Below are 22,260 nucleotides of genomic sequence, written 5' to 3'. Positions count from 1 at the left end.
ATGTTTTATCCAAGGAAACCTCTCTTTCCCTGCTGATGCTTTAAGTGGCAATGATTTCTCTGTTGAAGTTGATGTTTTATGTGCACGGGGAGATGTTTCCAGGTGCCAAGCCTGGTCACATACAGACATGAGCAGAATGTCTTTTTGCTGTTTGGCAGGCAAAAACTGGGACCTGACAGCCGCTTTGAGTGACTATGAGCAGCTCCGGCAGGTGCACACCGCCAACCTGCCGCAGGTGTTTAACGAGGGCAAGCACTGCAAGCAGCCAGAGCCAGAGCAGCCCCCTCAGGTGACAAAGGCCGAGCGGCCCTGCCTGCAGAGGCAGGATGACATTGCTCAAGGTAAGAGCTCTTCTTGGGGGCTTCTGTGGGCAAGCAGCTTTGCTGGTGAGTTGTGCTTGTCTGTGGGAAGTCATCGTCCTTCAGGCTGTGAGCTGTGTCACTGTGATGGGCTTCGCAGTGCTGCTACTGGACCCTGTGTTCCATGTTTCACTTGTCATGAGCTTTTCCTCAGCTCGAGGAAATGAACGATTCAAGTACAAAAATGCATTGTTCCTAAGCAGTCCTGTGGTATGCTTAAAGGGAGTTAATAAGAGGGTGTCAAAGACCACTACTGTATGTAGTTTTCTGTGCTTCATGAGGCCAAAAAAGGTTAATAATAATAATAATAAATTTTTTAATTGGCATTTCAACCTTTGCATTCTTTTTCATAGTATGTGAGTAGTGTGTATGAAATCTATGAATTTTGGCTCTAAAATCATGTTCTTTTATGTTTTTTCAGAAGAAAGAACAGCCCTACTCAAGCCCCAGCAAATAGAAATTTAAACCTTAAGAAGAAAAATGAGTCAGCTACCTCTAGCAGTTGATTTCCAGTACAGCATGATAAGCATTAGAATTTACTTTCTTGCATGCAGTTCTTTTATAGGTTTTATTGCAGACCCCTATTTTGCTCAGACTGTTGGAATGCATTTCTTTTTCATACCAATTTACCAAGGAACTGTAGTTTGCACTAAGATAAATCTAAAGGTCTGACAGCTTCTCATGTAGGGACATAATAGCACCACCTTGGTGATTTCAGTAGGGCTTTCTATGCAGTCATTAGAAGGAAGAGGAAGCCTTCCATTTTTCTCCCAGCTCTTGCCTTCTATTAAACAGGAAAGGCATCAGTTATTACAAGTATCAGTGAAGCTTCATTTTAAATAGAAGATTTCCACCAGTAGAAAAGGAGCTGCAGTGCTTCTTATGACTCCTAAAAGTGTGAGTTAATACAAATAAAGGGAGGAAGAGTAGCACACTGTAGCTGATAAAGCCGTTTTCTTCCATCCTCATTAGGATCTAGCTCACTCTAAAAATCCATATTATTAAACTGTCAAGTCTTACACAGAAATGTCTATTTGATATTTTTGTGTCTGTAGTAGGCAGCGTGGTGTAAGTCTGGCTTTAAACATCTGGACCGACAGTAAATTTGTCCACCTTGATGCGTAATACCACCAATACGCACCATACCACCTTGGTGCGTTACTGAAGTCCTGCATGACTTCTTCATGATCCATCTCTGACTAAAGCTCCAAAATTGGAGTGAGGAAGATGTTCTGGGAGGAGCACTGAAGGGAAAGGAGGGTCTTGTGATGGACCAGTTTAGGTTAATCTCCACTGTTGGGGATGGATAGAGTGAGTACAAGTTGTTGGCAGGCCTGACGCCAGTCTCTTTGATGCACAGAAAGGCAACAGGACTGTGGTTCTAAGGAGTGCCACTCCTCGGGTGCAGAAAGAAACTTTATGCTCAATGTTAAACTTCTGAGAGAGAAGACCAGTAGCATTTGATGAACATAAATCCCAAGCGGGTACAAAATGTTCATTTCAGTTCTAAAAGATATAAACAGGAGTACAGGCCAGAAACTAAACAGAGGGAAACTTCCTCTGGGCATCTGAGGAAATGCTCTAGCAGTAGTTTCTGCATCATGTGAAATGATACCCCAGAACTGGGTGGAGTTTTTGTATGATGAAGGAAATGTGCTGGCGTAAGGACAGCACATGGACTCAATCACCAGAAACATTTCAGTCCCTGCAGAGAACAGAGAGTAATATAAATATCCCTTAATTAGGCTACTTCATGGTGCTGACCAAAACACGCAGCAAAAAAAGGAAAAGGCTTGCATATTGCAGTTTATAAGCCACTTTTATTGTAACTTTTAAATCAACTTCTTAATCCAAAAGTTAAACTGCTTTCACGGAATTAGAGCTGTTCCATGGAAGCTTTACAGTACAAAAGGAAAAAAGGCAACTATTCCTCCTTAATGAATTGCCATCAGTTTATGCTTATCAGCTAACAGAAGCAGATGTTAGCTGAAGGCATTACCCCACGCACAACAAAAAAAGTTGTTGCTTTCAGGTACCAAGTTAATGTTTTGCAAAATATGATGCTTTCACTTGACTGCAGAATTGGAAATACTCTTGTTTGTAGATGAATATTCTACACATTACAGTTAATCTTGTTGTCTTATAAAATAAGAATTAAATTATCAATTCAAATCAAACCATAATCTCGTTCACCCCCACTTGTTGTAGTAGGCAGTTCATCAGACAAAAACTGAGCAATGTTACAATTTGTCTATTTAAAAAATGAAATTGCTTTCTGAAGTTTAACCAATTCCCTTTAAAACTGCTCTCTGAAACCTTTTACTTGTTGTAATAGTTCTAATCCCTTCGTATTACTAAACCGTACTGTGTGTCTGTAGTTTGTCACAAGTTCTGTAGTTTTCCCACGTTCAAACATATTTCTGTCAGTTTTAACTGAATGATTTGTGTTTTAAACACTTGCAGTGTTAATGTAGTACGTGAGTTTTTCTGTTACCCATTTGCTGGTACCAGAACTGAGGACATGCAGTAAACTAAAATCACACAATAGTAGTATTTTGTCCCTTTAACATTACAATGCTTATTTTGCTTTATCAACCCATTATTGGCTGTTCCATGTATGGCATATGTCAGCAAAGAAGTTCAATTAATCACATTAGATCGATTGTTTTAGATAAAATATCATTCTTTTATACTAGACTTGTTATTTTCATTGTTCTTTTTGAACTGTGTATTGTTCCTTGGATCAGGATTTCTGAAAAAAAACAACACAAAACACATGCCTAAAAACTGAGTTTGTCTTAAGTTCAGCATAATGATGGAAAATCTGCGTTTAGATAGAGTGTCCTGAGATTAAAACAGTGTGGCACTTGATATGAAGTGATTGTAGAGTGCTGTATTTCACATTTACAGTCAATCAGTTAATGCTTTGAACTCTCAAAGTATTGTCCATCTGCCAGTAAATGTTTCTTCTGATACATCTTTAGAAACATAAAACAAACAAACAAACTTTTCCATTTTTTTATTTTTTTAAAATAGAAGTGGTCATCTTTCATGTCCTTACTCTTACTGTTTGTCTATTTGGCTAGAAGAGTAAAGTTCATCTATGACTTGCCATAGGGATCTGTAATAATAACTAAGTAATCCTTTGCCATAGTGAAATAACCCCAGAAAAGAAACAAACTAGAAGCAGAATACATTCCTAAGTGAAATGAATAGGCATTCACCAGACTTTTGGTGCTGAATGGTTTTCAGTGGAGTCTCACAGGCTATATCATCTTTCTGGTTTCTTAACAGAGAAGCGGCTTTCCAGAGGCATTTCCCACGCCAGCTCAGCCATAGTCTCTCTTGCTCGATCACATGTAGCAAACGAGTGCAGCAATGAACAGTTCCCTTTGGAGATGCCCATCTACACATTCCAGCTACCAGACCTTAGCGTGTACAGTGAAGATTTCAGAAGCTTCATTGAACGTGACTTAATTGAGCAGGCTACAATGGTTGCTTTGGAGCAAGCAGGTGGGTAAGGGCTTCAGATGTCAGCAGCTGGGCAATCCGATGTTTGCTTTGATGTTCTTAATGATGCATCATTTCTGGAGCTTGTGCGTTCCGCATGGGAAATAAATGTCAGACTAAAAGAAATGAGTCTGCTCTGCAAAATGACAAGTGCCCTGATCCTCTATTTCTCTTAAAGCTTTATAAAGAAAACTGTCAAATTTGCGTAATAAAACAAAGATGGTGTGGGAGGAAGGAAAGGAGGGACTGATGGGGAGGTTGGGCAATAGAAAGAATGGTCAAGGGGGCTGGTGCTTCTAGTGCTCGTGAGGAAATTACATTGCAGTGACTAACAAAGGAAACATCTTCAAGTTCTATTGTAGCTTGAGAAACATTTTTCAATATACATCTTATATATTATTGGTTCTGTAAGAAGGAACTGAAGATCGTGAAAGTAATATTTCATTATTGCCATGAAAAAAGTGAAATTCTGATTTTAAATCAGATTTATTAATAGTGTAAAGCTTTAAGTCATTTTGAAAGATTTGAAGAAAATGTATTTAAAATTAATATTATCTGTGCCCCAGGAAATAGAAAATTTATTGAAGAACCATGAAATGAACACATCTATAGAGTGAGCGTTCAGTGTATTCACTGAAATATTGACTCTGTTTTTTTAGGTGTAACAAAATGCATCTAAGCCTGTAAGAGTGAAACTTGCAGAGAGACCACAGATCAGAGGGTGGAGGTGTGTGATATAATCTAGGGTTTGGATGATGCAGGGACAGATGCATTGGTCCAAAAAATCATGTGGACAGGTGCGGTAGGACTGAGATCCCAGCGGGGTGTAGCTTGCATGCTAGGGGATGGGAGGATGGACAAACTTTACAAATACAGAACAAAAGGAGATGGAAAGGAGAGGGTTAGGTTTTTGGTCTGCAGCCAGCAGTCAGTGCTGGTTTGCCTCAGAACATAAGACTCTGAAATGCAGCTGTCCAGGATCTGCTTCATAAGCATGTCAGACATTTAATGTAGAAAAGACAGGTAAGGAGGTGGGGAGCAGCAGTCTTATCTCCTAATCTTGTGTCCAAAACCACTGCAACAGGTGAAAAGCAGGCACATTTATAAGATTACAGCACTGAAAACTACTGAGAACTTCTTGCCTCTGAGCATTCCTCTCAAATCTGACAATTAGAATGAAGTATTAATTTCTTCAATTGGGGCAGTCCTATGATTCACACGAGAGAAGTTCTTCTGTTGGCTATTTATAAAATATTATGGAAGTGGGAAAAATCAGCAACTGTTTTGCTCCTGACACTGGTTAGTACACTGAGTGAAGCCTGCGAGCCCCCCCGTTATAATTTGTTTTGTGAAGGTGGCTTCTTCTGAGAGCCTCTGGAAAGCTGAAGAGGAGGCTGTTTTGACCGTTGTGCTTGCAGTTTTGATCTCAGTTATTCTTGTAACCTCTGTGGACTTAATTTACTTGTGTGAGCATTTCATTCATGTAAATTAGAACTTCTGGGAAACAGTTCCAGTTCAAGTTACTTAAACAGAAACTGAATATTAAAAAAAAAAAGAAAAAAAGTTTAAGACTTCATGTAAACAACTGACTTGCTGTCTCTACTTAAGACATGCAAATATTTTTTCCTTTTATTTCATGCCTATTATAGACGTACTGTCTGAAATGAAGAACGTGAATCAATGAGACATTCAGCATGAGACATTTTGTCTCCTACCAACAGAGGGCCCAGTTTGGCTATGCTTTGGTCATTTACATCAAAATATTCATGGATAAGGTGCATTCCCAGCAAAGGGGCAAAATCTATTAAAAAAAAAAAGAAAAAAGAAAGAAAAAGATGAAGATGAAGAAAACAGGACTTGAAGCTCTTGAAGCTTCAGTATCTAAGGCTGGAGGTACTGTTAAAGGAAAAGAGATGTGTGCTTCTGTTCTGGTTTAAGGGCATGAATTTCAATAGGAGGGAAAAAAAGCTGATTAGGCAAGAGAAGGAGGAGCTTTGTTAGGGACACAGTAGCTTACTATTCACAAAACATAGCAAATATACTATTAATAGACTAGCACATTTTGTCTGAAGTGCCCAAATGAGCTGGGTGTCTATAAAAAAAAAAAGGGGGGGGGAGGGGGGAGGGGTAAATTATCTTTTTAGATGCCAAGGCACTTGCTGCCATTGTATCTATATGTAAAAGGATGTTCAGGTTGCTTCCTACCTGTACAGAAACTGAGCAAAATTCCTGTTCTACTCAGTAATGCTGCGTCAGATTAGCAAGGAAAGATCCAGTAAAGGCAGAATGCTTTACCTACGCTCTGCTGCTGCAGTGTATGCTTTGCTATTTACGTGACTGCTTTCAGCTTTTTATTCTCTTAGACATCAGGATTCACAGTGCACTCGTAAGACCATTTGGGGCTTTTGTGCATCCTATAAACTCAGCTGGTCGTTACTGCTTGGAATGAGGCCAGGCTGCAGGGTGTGTGCAGGCTGATCTGGATGCTCTTGCAGCAGTAGTAGTTCTTTCATGGAGGATGGCTCGGGTGGTGATAATCTTAAATGAGGTCTGCGCGAAAGGAATTACATAATTCCAAACATTTTGCTGCAGGATGTTGATTTCCTTTACACACACATGTTCCCCATGTGCAGTTAATGTGAAGCCTGAGAGATTATGAAAACTGCTTGGCTGGATGGGAGGTACTGCTAATGCGCAAAACTGCTGTACTGATAAGTTCAGAAATCTGTAACGTGGGCAGCAGGATGGCTACAATAAGTGGTCTAACACAGGGTTTGTACTGAACAAAAAGAAAATAAGCTCTATTGCTCTGCTGAAGTGTAACTATAAATATTAAACTGTATGAACTGGAAAACTGATTTTACGAAGCATGTAATACAGCTGTGGTCAAAATGCCCAGGCAATATATTACTGTTTTTTACTTCCCCAGAAAAAAAAATACCTCAAAGTTCTGGAAATGCTTCATTTCAAACTGTTAAAAATTAAGCGTTGATTTAAAAAAGAAAAGAAGAAGAAAAATGGTGTATTTTCAGGCTGTAAAAATATTTGTCTATCCCAGAATTTTTAGCAGATTTTCACAGTCTATGCAGGGTGCTAGAATAGCAACCACTATAATTACAAGAGAACTGTATTCATTTCCTCCTTTCTAGGCTTGAAATACACGCTTATGTAATTCAGTTCTCCTATGAATGACAAATATTGTATCACAGAGTAGGATGAAATGCAGTAACGTCACAGAAAAACAGATGAAGAAAGCTAGTAGGACTGGACCAGAGCTCAGTATCCATAGCTGGTTACACTTACATATTTCTGAGCCATCAGATTTTATAACAATTGATTCCCCTTCTGGTCAGCAGCTTCTGTGTTGCTTGCACATCAGCAAAAGCGCAGCATTTACGTAGTTGCTCAGTTTTACTTCTGTGAAATTTCTACTTTATTTCTGTAGAAATGCAGTTTATTTCTACATGCACAACTCATCGTCACATTTCAGGAATATCAGTGTATACAAATAGCCTTGCAGAGATTACTGGGAAGCTGATTTCATCATCTATGCTAAAGGAGGGAGCTTCAGGTCCTTTCTTTGAAGGACAGAAAATGAATTGCTAAATGCTTTAGTTTTTCACTTACTGCAAAAAGCTAGCAGTTACTGAAAGATTAACATAAGGCCACGTAAAAAACATATTCTTGTCATTTTCTTTATTTCTAAAAACTAAGTAAATGTTTGTTGTATAGAAGGACTAAATCTCAAAATAAGGAAAGTCTTAGCTAGTCACGTAAGAAGCACATAACAAGCAGAAGCAGCCGTGCTGCAATCTGGATTAGAGGTTCCTGCAGCCATTGCAGGTTGTCTGACTCCCAGTGGGCTGCGTGGCCCTCTGTTGGCTTAGGCAGCCAGCACTGGGCAGACCAGAGCAGGTATTGCTGTTGAGTTAAAGGGGAGCTGGGGAGTGCCTAGGGTGAGCCGTTGCTTTTGAGGGTATTTGGGATGTCCACTATTGGACTTGATTTAAAGTAGAAAATATTATTTTGTGACTTGTTTACCTGGGGTGGATTTCTGGAAATACGATATCCTGGGGAAATGAAAGAAAGTCTCTTTCAGCCTTCTTTTGTAAGGAAACTGAGTTTGTCAGCAAGCTCTTAAGATGTCAGTGTAGCGCTGTTTACTTTTTTAATGCAACTCTTTCAGGTTCAAAGCTGTTTATCAGAATAAGTTTCTAAAAATGTCATGAAAAATAAGAAGCCGTCTTGGTGGCAGACCCTGAATATCATTTCCACGGAAGAAAAACTTGCAGTACGAATAACATTTATTAAACACTACAGAATCCACGTGGGAAAAGACCACCACAATGCCCAGTCATACAGAGCTTGAGAGAGGGCTCATTGTTTGTCAGATCTCCTTTTCCTGTGCAAGAGAGATTTATTAAATTGCTGTTTACGAAGTCCTTGTAACTTTTTGGTTGTTAATTCTACAAAAAAAAAAAAAAAGAAGTCTGTATAGACATTTAGTTGACTAGTAGCTTTTTAAGAATATGGACTGGAGAAAATGAAGAGGGAGCAAAGGATTTCTGCGGAGTTTCTGTAGAGGTTTTCAATGTTAAGCTAATGTTTGTTTTGAACTTGTTTTTTTGTGTGTTCCTACAACCTTGTGCAAGTCTGGGGCAATGAATACTTTTAATTGGCCTTAGTAGATGGGAAAGGAGCACAGTATGAACATTTTTATGGGATAATCAAGAAGCAGAATAACTTCTGTTGCATATTTTTATTTTCTTGCTTACACTGTTAATGGCGTTTTGCTTGGAGGACGTCATGCATTCTTACCTTATACCAGTATGTAAAGCAGCAGGGGCTGATATTAATAGCAAGCCTGGCCCTTATTAACACTTGACATGCATTCGCTGTTCTCCACTGCCTTCTTTTTGAGCCATATACATCATATAACTGCCTAGAATCTTTTTTGGTGCTTTTCTTCCTGTAAATCCTGGAAAAAGAAGCAATGTACCTGTGACTTGTAATAAAATATGGAGGCTTATGGAAATAACACTTAAACCCTTCTACTGTCTATTAATAATACTCCAGCATGGAGCATTCTGGGCAAAACCTGTGTTTTAAAATAGCTGGTAGAGAAATATTTCTGATTTCCTTTTCTTCTAGTTACAGCTCTTTCAACCTGTCAAAAAAGCTAGTTCATATTCATGACTACAGATGCAGTGGGTTTGTGATAGGGCAGCTTTGAGGTTTGCAACTTGTCCTGGAAGTCATCAGGTCCTAGATTTTAAGGTAGTGTTTTTTTTCCAAAGCTTAAAAAACTTTCTGTGAGGTACAGCTTACCTTCTTTGCATAGAATACATGCTGTGTAGCTGCTTCTGTATCAGAATGTCTGATTCTTGTTGGACCCTGCAAATAAGGGAGCAGTGCCCTTCCTCTCCAGGGAGAGCCAATACATGCTCTGCCTTGTGTGAGGTGTGTTGTATAATACGTAGTGCGGGACTAGGATGATACCAGAATACAAGTTGGCAGTCTTTTTGGCTGTAGGGATACCAGATTCTGTTGGCATTTCTTTTGAATTTATATTTGAAGTCTTAAGTGCCTTGCAAAGAAAGGGCAATATTGTGATTTTGTGTGTCTCCAATTGTTTATTGCTAGGTAATAGACCTGGAGAGGGCTTTTAATCTTGCGGTAAAATTAAAATCAAATTTTGTTGTGCTATACAATGTGGCTGCATTAATTCTCATGGTGTTTTTACTGTAAGATAAGAGATGTTTCTTGAAACTGTGTTTTTTAAGATTAAATAGCTTTTGTGAACAAGTAAGAAGCAAAATCAGGTAGGAGACCAACAAGGGAGGGAGAGTCAGAAATTGCCTGTTGATACCGTCTTATCAGAGCATAGAGAAATGAGCCTGAGGCAATGTTTCCAGTTTTGATTTAAGCTCCACATACCTGTTGTTTCCCTAAATGGATCTACTATGACCACTAGATTTGAAAAAGAATGAAAATGCACCACCTTTTTGTTATAATCCAATGTATTTCTGGTGGTTTTTTTAGCCAGCCATCAGCTTCTTGATATTAAGCAAGCCCACAAATTTGTTTTGTGTCATCTGCTTGGAATCAGAAAACTTTTACAGAAACCTCCTCAGCTGTTAAAATCACGTATAAACATGGGGCTCTATCATTTATTGCCAATAGCTGCTAGTTAATCTCCAAAGCAATGCCACTTATTATTGCCCTAACTCCTCAGGTCTGTCTGTTTTAGGTCTTGTAACAGTACTTGAAGCAGCACCTTGGTTTAACTTAGTACTGAATATATCACCAAAACATTCTGCAAGAAACAGGTGGTAAGCTGTTATTGCACAGCCCACAGACACAGGAGTTGCTAAAAACGATAACTTGTTATTTCAGATTTATCTTCCCCAGCGGCTGTCCAATAGCACTTTAAATTAAGCTTCTTTAAGGCATATTTAATTTAGAATTTAAGCCTAGTCTGAAATGTCAGGCATTTACAAACTAGCTGCTAAAATCATATGAGGATTATCAAATGTGCTTAGTTACTGATCTGCTATGCATTTTTACCTTTATGGTGTAGTAACTCTCAACCTATACTGACTAATTGAAATTTAATGGCATAGTTCTTGCTTAGTACCCAGAAGGAGTACTTAGAGGCACATATTAAAATATCATTAGGCTATTTTTTTTTTGCAGAATATGTATTACCTCCTGTAACAGATAAACTTCAGTATGATTTTGTAATGAAAATACATTAACAGAGGAAACTTTTCTTATTTCTTTGTACTTAAAATTTCTATTTTGGGGGTTTAACCTTAAAAGCAAGACTTACTGTACAAATATAGCTATTCTCATCTTGCAAGGAAATGAATTGGGGAAGGACAAGTCTGCAAAGAAATTGAGTCACCACGGGCTGCCTATTGCATTATTCATTGTATCAATTGCACATTACCTATTGCCTTTCTAAAAGTCTTATGAAATATACCAGCTATGCTAATCATTGTTAATCATCTGTTCCTCCTTACCCCAAAGTTGCCATGTAATTAGTCACATTCTCTGTATGGTAAAAACATTCACGTGAGCATTTCACCAGACTTAATACCCCAATAAACTACCACATGGCAATCTGTGTGCCAAGAATGGTGGACTTCTAGTTTTGGCTTTGACATTGATATTCTCCATGGCTTGATTTGCTTCATCTAGATACATCAAATATCTGTCCTCAGTCAGTCTGTTTTATAATATTTTATAATCTGTGAAGCTTGCTACGTACAGCAATAATCCATAAGGGGTTCTCTAAATGTTCTCAAAGGGACAAGCTACATGCTCTCCTAAACATTGGGTCATGGATTTGGTTTCATTTAAATTTTCTGGTAATGTGTAGCTGTTGATTGTAGGCCTAATCATGATTTACTCTATGGCAAATGAGAAGGAGAATCATCTGTTTGAACAATTCACCTGATTGAAACAATCTACTTAATACACTTACCTAACAGCAATGTTTTTTTTGATTAGCACCTACATACTACTTTTGTCTTTTGAGATGTTATTACAGCAATACAGCCTATATATAGGGTGCCAATGTTTATTACTTCTGGGGAATAAGGGTATTTAGGCAATGAACTTAGAAGTCCACCTGTGAATGTAGCATATGGGAACGGAAGATGCAAATTAATTAAAGGTGTTCTCTTCTTATTCCAAGTACATTTAAATAATAGTTATGGTTTAAGTGCCTCTTATTTCTAATCTTTCAGTTTGTACTTCTAACATTAGATTTAAGTTTACTTGGCAGAAAGGCTGTTCACGGTTAACCTTCAACATGATACATCATCACTGTATGCCTGTATGCATCCTGGTTTAGTACCCACTACACCATTTTAAGAGATGCTTTCTTTTCAGGGCGATTAAATTGGTGGTCCACAGTGTGTACAAGCTGCAAACGTCTTCTTCCCTTGGCGACAACAGGTGATGGAAACTGCCTCTTGCATGCTGCCTCTTTAGGTAAGGGAACGTCTGCACATGGAACCTCCTGCCAAAAAATATTTACCACTTTTCTCTATCCCCAGCAAAAGCTCCGAAACAAATGAAATGTAAGGACTTCAATTAAAAGCTTGGTTTTCGAGCAAAATTTCAAAATTTCAAATTTTGCTTACAGAAATGTTTGTGGTAGGCATGCTTGAGGGATGGAGGTATACATTTCGTGAGGTAGCATCAGAAGTATAATTGGAACATTATCAAAAACATGTTATCATAACCACCAGTGATGTGCATTCTCCTTACATAGCCCAACCTAACTGCACTGAAACAGACAAAAGCCAGGTGCTTAAGCAGGATTATCCTCCTTGTGGGCAAGGAATTGCATTTGTTCTCCTCTGACTTTGTTAAACTGTTGTTTTGCTATCTTCAGGAATGTAGTATCTAGTTATCCCTGTTTGTTCCTTGGAGATCGAAACTCTGTGGAAAACAGTTTGAAGTGAATTAAAAATAATTTCCAGTTGATTAATTAAATATTAATACAAGATCTTTGAAGCTTTTCTTCAAATTTTATCAAATAAATAGAGACCTGTGAAGCCAAGAGCCTTTGATGTGCCTTCCATATCATATCTATTATGAGGAAACGTTTTTCGTTGCAGTTGCTAAAATCTTGAGCCAGCAGAACTCCAAAAGGTGACTCTTTTCAAAAACTCCGTGATTCTTAATTATTTGAAGAAACTGTTCTTTTGGAAAGTAGTAGTAGGAAAATAGCTTTTGTTGTTTCCAGGGACCCTTTTATCTTTGCCCACTTCATTTTTTAGCTAGGAGGGATTGCATACTATTTACAGCAAATGTTAGGAGTGTTTTGACTTGCAAAGTTTGAAATAAGCATATTCAATGCCAGCAGCTGATAATACGGTAATTGAAACATGGCTGTCTGTGGGCACATGTTTTGGTGAGAGCTCTGCTATTCAGTCATGGTTAGTACTCTCAACTATGTGAAGATACGTGAACTATCTTAAAACAAGATTGAAAGCCTGTGGCCAGTTGTATTTTTAGACTTCAGTCATCTTGAATGTTTGCCTCTTTCTTTGGATGTTGACGCCAAAGGAAATTTGCCATCATGCTGTGTAAGATTGGATGCTAGTGGGTGTCACAATCATCATCTGAGATGCACAAAAGTGCCTGCAGTTGTCATTAGCATTCTCGTGTCTGCAAGCTCTGTGGGCAACTACAGCTAGAACGAACCTCTGTGTTGAATATTCCATTCCTTGCATGTAAGTTGCATGTAAGCATATATTGAAACAACTCAAATCCTTGGTCATTCCTTAAGCAAAGTTTAAACTTTGTTAGAATTTTCTCTTACTGTTCCTTGTATGATCTATATTGACTGGTTTGTTAAGGAAACTTTAAAAATAATGAAATATTCACAAAGGAGAATTTTAAATAATGTATAAGCTCTGCTGCTTTTGTGTATAGGGCAATATTAATTGTATTAGTACTTACTATTTCTGTTTCACTATAGCTCATGTAAAACTGAGTGCCTTCTTGTGCTGCTTTAGGGATGTGGGGTTTTCATGACCGGGACCTTGTTTTACGGAAAGCACTCTACACTATGATGAGAAGTGGAGCTGAAAGGGAAGCCCTGAAAAGAAGATGGAGATGGCAACAGACCCAGCAAAATAAGGAGGTCTGTACAGTTCAAAATCAAACTTGCTAACATAATTTACTATTAAAAAAATAAAAAATAAAAAAAAACTGCAATTTGGTGTGAAAATTTCAGTTGCCGTCTAATTCCTTGCATTTCTATTTTGCATGGGGGAAGAGAGATGTATTTGTATTTAGAATTTGAGCATCAGAATGCAAATGTGTTCGTAGGTTTGTGGGCATAAATATGCACCGTTTGGTTCCTACAAAGGTCTAGGACATGTTTGGAACCTGTAGAAAATTTTAGTCTGTAAAATACAATGTATAAACTAGCTAGCACAAGCTTATAAAATGAGTGGGTGAAATCTGTGAAAGAAAGAAAAAGAAAACCCTCATTTAAGAAAGATTTCCCCAGAGTGATGAGCTAGCATTCCTAGAGCTGTGACCAACTATTTTGTGTGTGTGTGTTATATATATATATATAAGATTTAAAATCATCTGTAGATTTGGCTGAACTGTTGATTAAAAGCTGTACTTCACCACGTATTTTTTGGGAACTGCTATTTGGTTAAGGTTTTTGTTTAAGGTTAAACAGAATGTTGTTACACATTTGTTTTCTTTTTATATGTGATGTTAATGGAGAGCTACTGGGCTGCTCTGCTCTCTGGAAAGCAAAGAGGAGGACCACCAGATGTTTTCAGTGAAGCTTATACAAAATAATTAATACATTCTATGTTAATATGAATAATGGCATCTCTGAATACAGCAGCAGTGGCTCTCCACAACCCTCACGGGTTGTTTGTGACTTGTTTGTAACCTGCTTTTTGTGGGCAGCAGTCACTGAGAATAGAGCTGAGCTGTCAATGACTCAGCTACTTCAGGCTACGTGAAAACAAAGGGTGCAGAAGCACTTAGTCTGCCAAGGAGGGTTTTCCTAGCAGTTCGGTGTACTGGGGAAGAAAGCAATGCTCCAGAAATGGGCAGTAAAGCATACTAACTGCGGTTGCAAAGAATTCACATGGATACAAGTAACCACATCTCAAAAAGTGGATCGCCAGCAGTGTGTTAGCTGATCAGATCCACATTTTGAAATGTAATCCAGTATACAATTAGTATCTTAGTTTGTTTTAGTAAGTTAATATTTTCTGCCTGAATAGAAATGTTGAACAATTATTGGCCCAAGATAATAAATTGTATTGTGTATGAAAAAGTTGGTTGCAAATGCTACTACAGAATTCTGCTTAGATTTAGTACCAGCATAACAGTAAAATGGTGTTTCGTTCTCTCCCATAGTCAGGTTTAGTGTATACAGAAGAAGAATGGGAACGGGAGTGGAATGAACTGCTTAAGCTGGCATCAAGTGAACCTCGCACACATTTCAGCAAAAATGGAGGCACTGGTGGTGGGTAAGTTTGGAGTATGACAAAATCTTTTCATTTTTGTTCTCAGTAGGAGAAAAGTACAAACGAACAATGCTTATAGGAGCATAAAACCACTTTCCCAACTGGTTGGGGCTTTTTTTGGCATTGGAGAATGCCATTATTGAAACTTTCCATTATAATATTTTGCAATTTGATTCGGTTTTCTCATATAGTTACCATGCTAATGTGAGGGTAATTTGCATCCAGAAGTCCTTCTTTTGCTTTGTGGTTCAAACATAGAAAATCTTTAGAGAGATCTTTTTCAAGGGCAAGTTACCAAGTAAATCTTCACACTTTTACTTTCAACATGCTCTTAACCCTGAAACGTACAGAAAGAAAAGTAAGTATTTTTGGTATTAAAGCTAAAGGTTACATGTTAAGGTGCATTACGTTTTTATAGAGGAAGTAGAGTGCTTCAGATAGAACTGGGATTGCTCAGTCTTTTTTTTTTTTTTTTTCCTTAAATATTGTGTACTTTATCAAATTCTTTTAGCAGGTATTACTCCTTTTGGCTACCTTGGAAACTTAGGACTATTTATGATGGTTTGGACACAAAACACCATATTGTCAGTTAAGAAATGTTACTAGTTAATACCCTTATCTTGGAGAGCTAGATGTGGAAAGGCATTTCCATATTTTTGCCATGTAAAAACTTTGCCATATTTAAAAACTTAGAAAAGAAAAACAACAAAGGTGGAAGACTCTTCAAGTGCTCAAATTGTCCTCATTAGATTTTATGACAATTTTTTAATTCCTTCCAAGAATAGCACTTTTTCTCTTTGTTTTAAATTACTTGCTTGCTGTGAAGCTGGTTGAGTATTAATACCATTTAGACTCTTGTAATACTACTCAGTAAGCCATTTATTTTAATCTACAAATGAAATATTACCTCTCTACTTTCTGAAGTACTCTGTATCTGCATCAGCTAGATGAAGAGAATGGAAAGACTTATTAATTTCAGCGGTACTTGGATGAGACCCATTAGAAAACCTAAAGAAAAAAATTAGGGGTTCCCTGTAGTGCTGTCTTACTGTTTGACTTTCGTGCCCTGCAGTCCTGCCATATAAGATACTTGTATTGATCCTTTCAGTGAGTTTTCTGAAATACAAAGTGCCACTGGCAAAACCACTTGGCCTTGTCTCACTTCACTACATACTGATCTAGATTCCTTCTGTATGCTGTAAAGAAAAATGAAAATTTTCATCTCATCCTTGGGCAAATGCTTAAGTGGAAGGAATAATCCTACTTCCAGATGTGTTTATCTTCTTAAATTATTTATAGACTTCTGATTTCAGATGTCTAAAGGTAGGTGTAATTCATCCAATTGAGAAGGCTGACAGGAAAATGAATCTCTAGCTATTTAGATAGGTAACCTTCCCCATCTTAAAAACAAACAAAATAACTAAATTTTGCTAATAATATAAAGGAAGAAGGTTCTGCTCACAGCTTTCTAAGTTATGTTCTTCCTAGTCAGGTTGACATCAGTATTTCTTACATTGCCAAGGTAACGCACCTGTATTTGATTTAGAGGAACTAGGAAAACACTTATTTTCCCATTTTAGAGTCTTTTTGCCAAGGCTGTCATAAGATTTTTTTTATTATTTTTTTATTTTTTGTGGTGGAAATAGCTTTACACCAGGAGTTTGCCTAAGAATTGCCTTTTTTTTTTTTATTCCTGCTGGGAAGGAAGATAATGAATTTTGCTGACTACTAGACTAGTATGGAGTCTGCAAGTGAAAACATTATCTCTGTTGCTATTATTCTATTTCCAAAAATATATTTTTCTTTTCCAATTTCTTCTGTTACCTGTTTCAATAATTGGAATGTGTGCCTCAGAACAGTAGGAATATAAATGACAAGGCAGAGGAAATAGCTGTTCCAGTGTGTTGGTTCACTAACATTTCAATTCTGTGTCTTCCAGAGTTGATAACTCAGAAGATCCAGTGTATGAGAGCTTAGAAGAGTTCCACGTTTTTGTCTTAGCCCATATTTTAAGAAGACCTATTGTTGTAGTAGCAGACACAATGTTACGAGACTCGGGGGGAGAAGGTAAGAGTTTTTCATTGGAACTTTATACACCTATGTAAATTGAAGCAGTCGTAAGCTTTCACACACACAAAAGGACCTAGATGTAATATATCTGAGTATTTATATGGTAGCTGCTGCCTTTTTCTGAAAGAACAAAATGACATTTGACCTACTTCTGTTAGATCAAAGTAGAAAATACAATATAATTATATAAGTCTCATAGAAAAACTGTTTATCCTAGTTACTTACTATTAAGATAATAACCAAGGAATTGCAGAACACAATACATTTCTTACTGGGCTAGGCTAACAAGGTTCTAATTTTGCTGTGTTACTTTGGTTCCGCCTAAAATTCTGCATAAATTAATCTAATTTGATATAGGAAAAATGAATTTTGAATGTGTATATCTTGTTGTGTTTTTTTTTTTTTTTTTTTTTTTACTAACTTCTTTGCCACCCTCTCATTCAAAAGTTTCAGAATGTTGTATTCAGTTTACACATGAGCATTCAAATGTTAGATTCATATGTGGAGCCACTTGGTCAGCTGTCTGAGCAGAGCAGCAATGATTAATCTCTTTCACTTTTTACCATGAACTAATTGCTGATAGTATGTTGCCTAAGTAAAAGGGAATGATACACACACGATTGAGTTTACAGAAATTTACTTGTACAGGAAAATGCTGATTCCTTCAAATTTTGAACTACAGATTCCTTCAAATTTTGAACTACAAGCAATGGTTGTATGATTGATATCTGCTGTAATAGAGTCAATCACTATTACTTAACTTTCTCATAATTTTTCTTATCCCAGTTTTCTCCACTCGCTCAGTTTTCTTCTACTTGACCCAATCTGATTGTCACAATAATCCCAATGTTCTTCTCACTGCTGGCCTTATGGACCTGGTGATCAAATTATCCCAGTTTAACTGTTGTATGTATGAAGTATAGGTTTTCAAAAAGACTAATAACCTCGTCAAATTTGGATAGACTCATTAAAATGTAATTTCTACCTGAAAGACAATACTATTCACCATCCCAAAGCCTGAACACAGCAGACCTGTTCAAAGAAAAAATCTCTAGAAAAAGCAGTGTGTTGTTTGCATACATTTTTTTGCTTATGCTCACTTTGGAAATACTTCAGCAGTATGGATTCGTATATTCACAGCAAAAGGAAAAATAATTGGTTAGAAACATGAGAGAATTTTTCTGCCCAAATGTGCTGTTTCTTCCCATAATTATATAAAACCAAATGTGGAATCTTTCAAAGGAGAAAGCCTTGCCCTTAGAGATGCAGAAAACACTTAAGAATCATCAAGATTTTGTTAAAAGACCTTAATATCTTTCCTAGTGAACAATTGCATTAAGGAAAATATATGTGAAGGCGGAATGGTTTCATTATTGTTCTTAGTATATTTCCAGAAAATCTTATCATAAAAATTTACCTGTTGTTATGACTGTTTCCTAAATTGATTTCTCCACTTCTCTGCTGTTCTCCTGGAGCTCTGAAAATGATGTAGCACAACTGTTACACAGTTACGTGTAACAACTGTTACACTAACATAAGTGTTTGTTCTTTGACATAGTTTAAAATAATAATAATAATCAAATTTTTCTTTGCAGCATTTGCTCCTATACCATTTGGAGGAATTTATTTGCCACTTGAAGTTCTACCTAACAGATGTCATTGCTCACCTCTTGTTCTAGCCTACGATCAGGCACATTTCTCTGCTCTTGTTTCCATGGAACAAAAAGATCAACAGAGAGAACAAGGTATGCTTATAAACACACAACTCAGAAGTATAATTGAACACAATGCACAAAGTACTTTTGTCTACCTGTAAGTGTATTTGTCTATCAGAGAGGAAGCAACATCCACTAAACTTTATTGATACATTCTTAGAAGTCTAAACTTAAGTGGTTTAAACCAGGAGCCAAGAACTCTTCACTTTAATCCTTGAACTATCGCTGTCTACAAGGAAGTCCACAAGAAAGCAGACCTACGGTAAATTTGGTCCATATTAATGGCTTTCCTAGTCAGAGTGTTTGGTCACTGAACGCTGCTGCCAGGTGTTGTCAGTGAAGGCCTGATGTAGGTGCAAAGTGAGAAGAAATGTCCTTGTTTAAAAAAGAAACAACAAAGGAAAAAATTCATCTCTGCCAGGGTTTGTGGAACATTATGGTCATGCTATAGTTACTTCAATTACTGCCTATTTATGCTTTCACAGATTGCTTTAATGTTCTAATGGCTTTTTTAAATTACTGTTAGCATGCAGGCTATTTAGGCTAAGCCTAACTTAGGTGTGCTTACTCAAACTTGTCATCGTTGTACATAAGCAGGGGCTTGTTCTCTCAGACATCATTGTGCTTACCTTTTTTGTGCTCTTCAAATACATGTTAAATTATTTTTCTCAAGCTTGTATACCGTAATAATCTTTATCAGCAGTAAGATTTCTTTTAGCTAGGTACACCTTAGGAAAACTACATATAAATTGTTAGCATAATAGTAATTATACTATAAATAAAACAATAATTATACTATAAAACTGTTTTGGTAACCTTTTGCTATTGTGGCATCTTTGAAGTGTTGTGATTGACAAAAGACAGTGAAGAAGGCTACTGCTCAGTGCATTCAGCAGTATATCTAGTATTATAAGCCACATATTCCTGTTAATGATACACAATAAGATCTTTGATAACAAGGTCACATATTTGATTTCTCCCACAAATACTAGCAGTAAATGTTGTAAATACTGTTAAATATTCTTCTTGTGGTTAGAAACTTCCTATGTGTTTTTCCTGCACTCATAGTCATAAAGGAAAGGTGCTGGGAGAAAAAAAAAGCTACCAAATGTCCTGTACAGCATCAGTAACATCAAATACTGGCTTTGTGTATAAGTTCATTGAGGTTAATTACAAGGTCTGATGAATCAAAATAGTATTTGTTTTGTATGATCAGTTTTTACTTCAGGGCCTTGAATACACGGGCTTCCATTCTGTGGAGCAGCAAAGCACTTGGTATTAAATCTGGGATGAAGGGAATGCTTTAGCTTTCAGCTGCAAAGCTTGTTGCTGTTAGAGACTGCTAACAGCTAACACAGCATTACTGTTGTTCTTCAAATGCTCTGACAGGAAATAGATTGGCACAAGGATGCTCTAATAATGCCCATTTCTTGTATCTTGCCAACATAGAGATTTTGGCAGCTCTGGCATAGAGGAAGGGAGAGCCACAACAGTAGGGGTCAGAATAGTATGGCACAGGTGCCACAGTACATGGCCGGTTTTTTACCTGCCAGAATGCAGCTGAGAGCGTAGAGCTTTGACTTTTTAAAAGGAAGTAAGTCTCTGATAACCCAGTCATTCATAACTTAGGGTCACAATATTTATACTCTCCATATCTGATCAAAAACCTGTAAATACTTTTATATTCATGCAGGCTTTTTATGCAGGTGTTTTATAGCTTCGATTATGGAAAATAAAGACTGGTTCTTAGCTCCCCCTAAGACCGCTTCACTGAACATAGAGTGTTCAGTGAAGCAGTCCTCCCCTTTGTCAGCCAGCCAGCAATGAAACAGCTCCCCACTGCCAGGTTGCAATAACAAGTATGAGAATCCTGACAGTGGTTTTTAACAGCGGTACATCATCATCTGCATCAGCATTTTGCTGTACTAGGTTTTTGAGAAATGCTTAGTGTTCTTTTTTAAAGAAGAAGAATAATGCCACTAGAAGCATGAAAATGAGTGCTAGGAAACCCTGTGACTTCACATCATGGAAGGCAATGCACCAAACTTACAAATGGCATGAAAGTCCTCGGTGTGTGTCTTAAAACTGACATGGGTGAAATCATCGTTGTTACTTTTGACCTATCCCATCTGTTAGCACTAGGACTTCTAAATTTTAAATTTTGGAATTCTAAAACTCCGAAATTACTTTAGAAGATACCTTTAGCATGAAGACAATAGTGTGTCAAACTGACCTTGAACTACCCATAAGAATGAGTGTATGGCTTTTACTAAACTCAGAGTTTGGAAAGCTATTAGTTAACATAAATTCCTGTGCAAAGATGGAGACTGTGGTGTCGTAACATGGAAATAAGATAATAGTGACGCTTTATAGGCAATCACATCTAAGCTTTGGTTTGTACTTAAAAATTAAGATTTTAATAAAATTTGTTATCAGTAAGCATTGTAAAAGGTGTATTTTTAGCATCATTTAGCTATTAGAAACAACTAACTTTAAAAAGGGTTCCTTTAAAATTTGTTTCTGCAAATTATTAATTATTGAACTATATGAAAACTAATTAGTGTTATGCTGTCAGAAAAGAAAATCAAATTGACTTTCTAAGGTTTTCATCTCAAAGAGGCAATTACACTCTGTGGCAGTTCTTAGGTTCGAGCTTGCCCCCAAAACCTGCCCCAGGATCACGCTGCTGGTTCTCTACCAGGCTGTACCCATGTGGCCAGGTGCTAGCAGAAGAGCCCTGCCAGGCTGTAGGCTTACCATGTGGCGCTTTCCTAAGTTGCCTTCTTCCTTTAGGTGGTTGATATATTGCATCGTGAGGTCAGTGGTAAAACCAGTCAGTACCTGCTCTCTGGATAATTAAGTTAATTGGCAGAATATCCGATTTCCTTTAGAAACAGCATCAGTTAATTGTATTCTCAGTTATTCCATCCCCTTTTGCTGCAAAAACTCCACTGAATGCAATAAGTGTTAATAAAAATGATTTTGTTCCCACGCCTGCTCTACCTTTATGTTCTTGTGCTTCGATAGCGTGCTTTACAGTGTATTTTGCACTGTATAGAATTGGACTCTTACTCCCATTGAGTTTCCTTCGGAGCTAAGTTACCTTACAGTATTCACTTCTGTGCTTGCATCTGAAAGGAATGCGGGCAGCTATAGTTGATGAATCTCCAGCTGTTCTATGCTGTATTTGCAGTTAATAGGGGGGAAATATTTCAAGAATTACTTACTATAAGCAGTAGGGGGCAACGTTTCCCCGACACTTGTAGAGCATTGACTTCATTACCCAACCTGCAGGGAAGATGAAAAATAAGCGTATTTTCTGCAGTTGTTGTGAAGCTGCCTGAATCTAATAGTGACTTCACCATGTTAATCAAAAATGGAGATTACATTTCCTGCATGTTGCCAGGGGAGGAGCAATACTTAACCAAAAATACTGTGCCTTTGTTTTCGACAACATATATTTTCTGAAACGCAGGGAATACTGCCAGCAACATATAGCCAGCAAGTGCAATAAACTTTCAGTAATCACTGCCATGCTGTTGGGTGATTTCTTCCTCTTTCTTTGCTCCTTGACTTGGCTGG

The 22,260-nt window shown here is 37.4% G+C and overlaps 1 protein-coding gene and 1 long non-coding RNA gene across 4 annotated transcripts in view; one reads left to right on the top strand and one right to left on the bottom strand.

The window, feature by feature from the left end:
- The window catches only part of OTUD7A (OTU deubiquitinase 7A), a 114,023-nt gene that overhangs the window by 87,064 nt on the left and 4,699 nt on the right, over positions 1-22,260 (top strand). For all 3 annotated transcript variants that reach the window (XM_035336015.1, XM_035336013.1, XM_035336014.1), the window contains exons 7-13: positions 159-341; positions 3,654-3,872; positions 11,769-11,870; positions 13,406-13,533; positions 14,784-14,896; positions 16,833-16,960; positions 18,559-18,708. In XM_035336015.1, the coding sequence (XP_035191906.1) occupies positions 159-341; positions 3,654-3,872; positions 11,769-11,870; positions 13,406-13,533; positions 14,784-14,896; positions 16,833-16,960; positions 18,559-18,708 (1,023 nt within the window). The remainder of the gene's footprint in view (positions 1-158; positions 342-3,653; positions 3,873-11,768; positions 11,871-13,405; positions 13,534-14,783; positions 14,897-16,832; positions 16,961-18,558; positions 18,709-22,260) is intronic.
- On the bottom strand, positions 11,865-21,966 carry LOC118172244. Its single transcript, XR_004753603.1, has 3 exons — positions 21,906-21,966; positions 18,381-18,440; positions 11,865-12,323 (listed from the first exon to the last, which is right to left on the bottom strand). It is a non-coding gene; the product is annotated as an uncharacterized LOC118172244 (long non-coding RNA).

Source organism: Oxyura jamaicensis, chromosome 10 (genome assembly GCF_011077185.1).
Source record: "Oxyura jamaicensis isolate SHBP4307 breed ruddy duck chromosome 10, BPBGC_Ojam_1.0, whole genome shotgun sequence".
In the NCBI taxonomy this organism is placed as follows: Eukaryota; Metazoa; Chordata; class Aves; order Anseriformes; family Anatidae; genus Oxyura; species Oxyura jamaicensis.
This window is presented reverse-complemented; position numbering and strand designations above follow the sequence as displayed.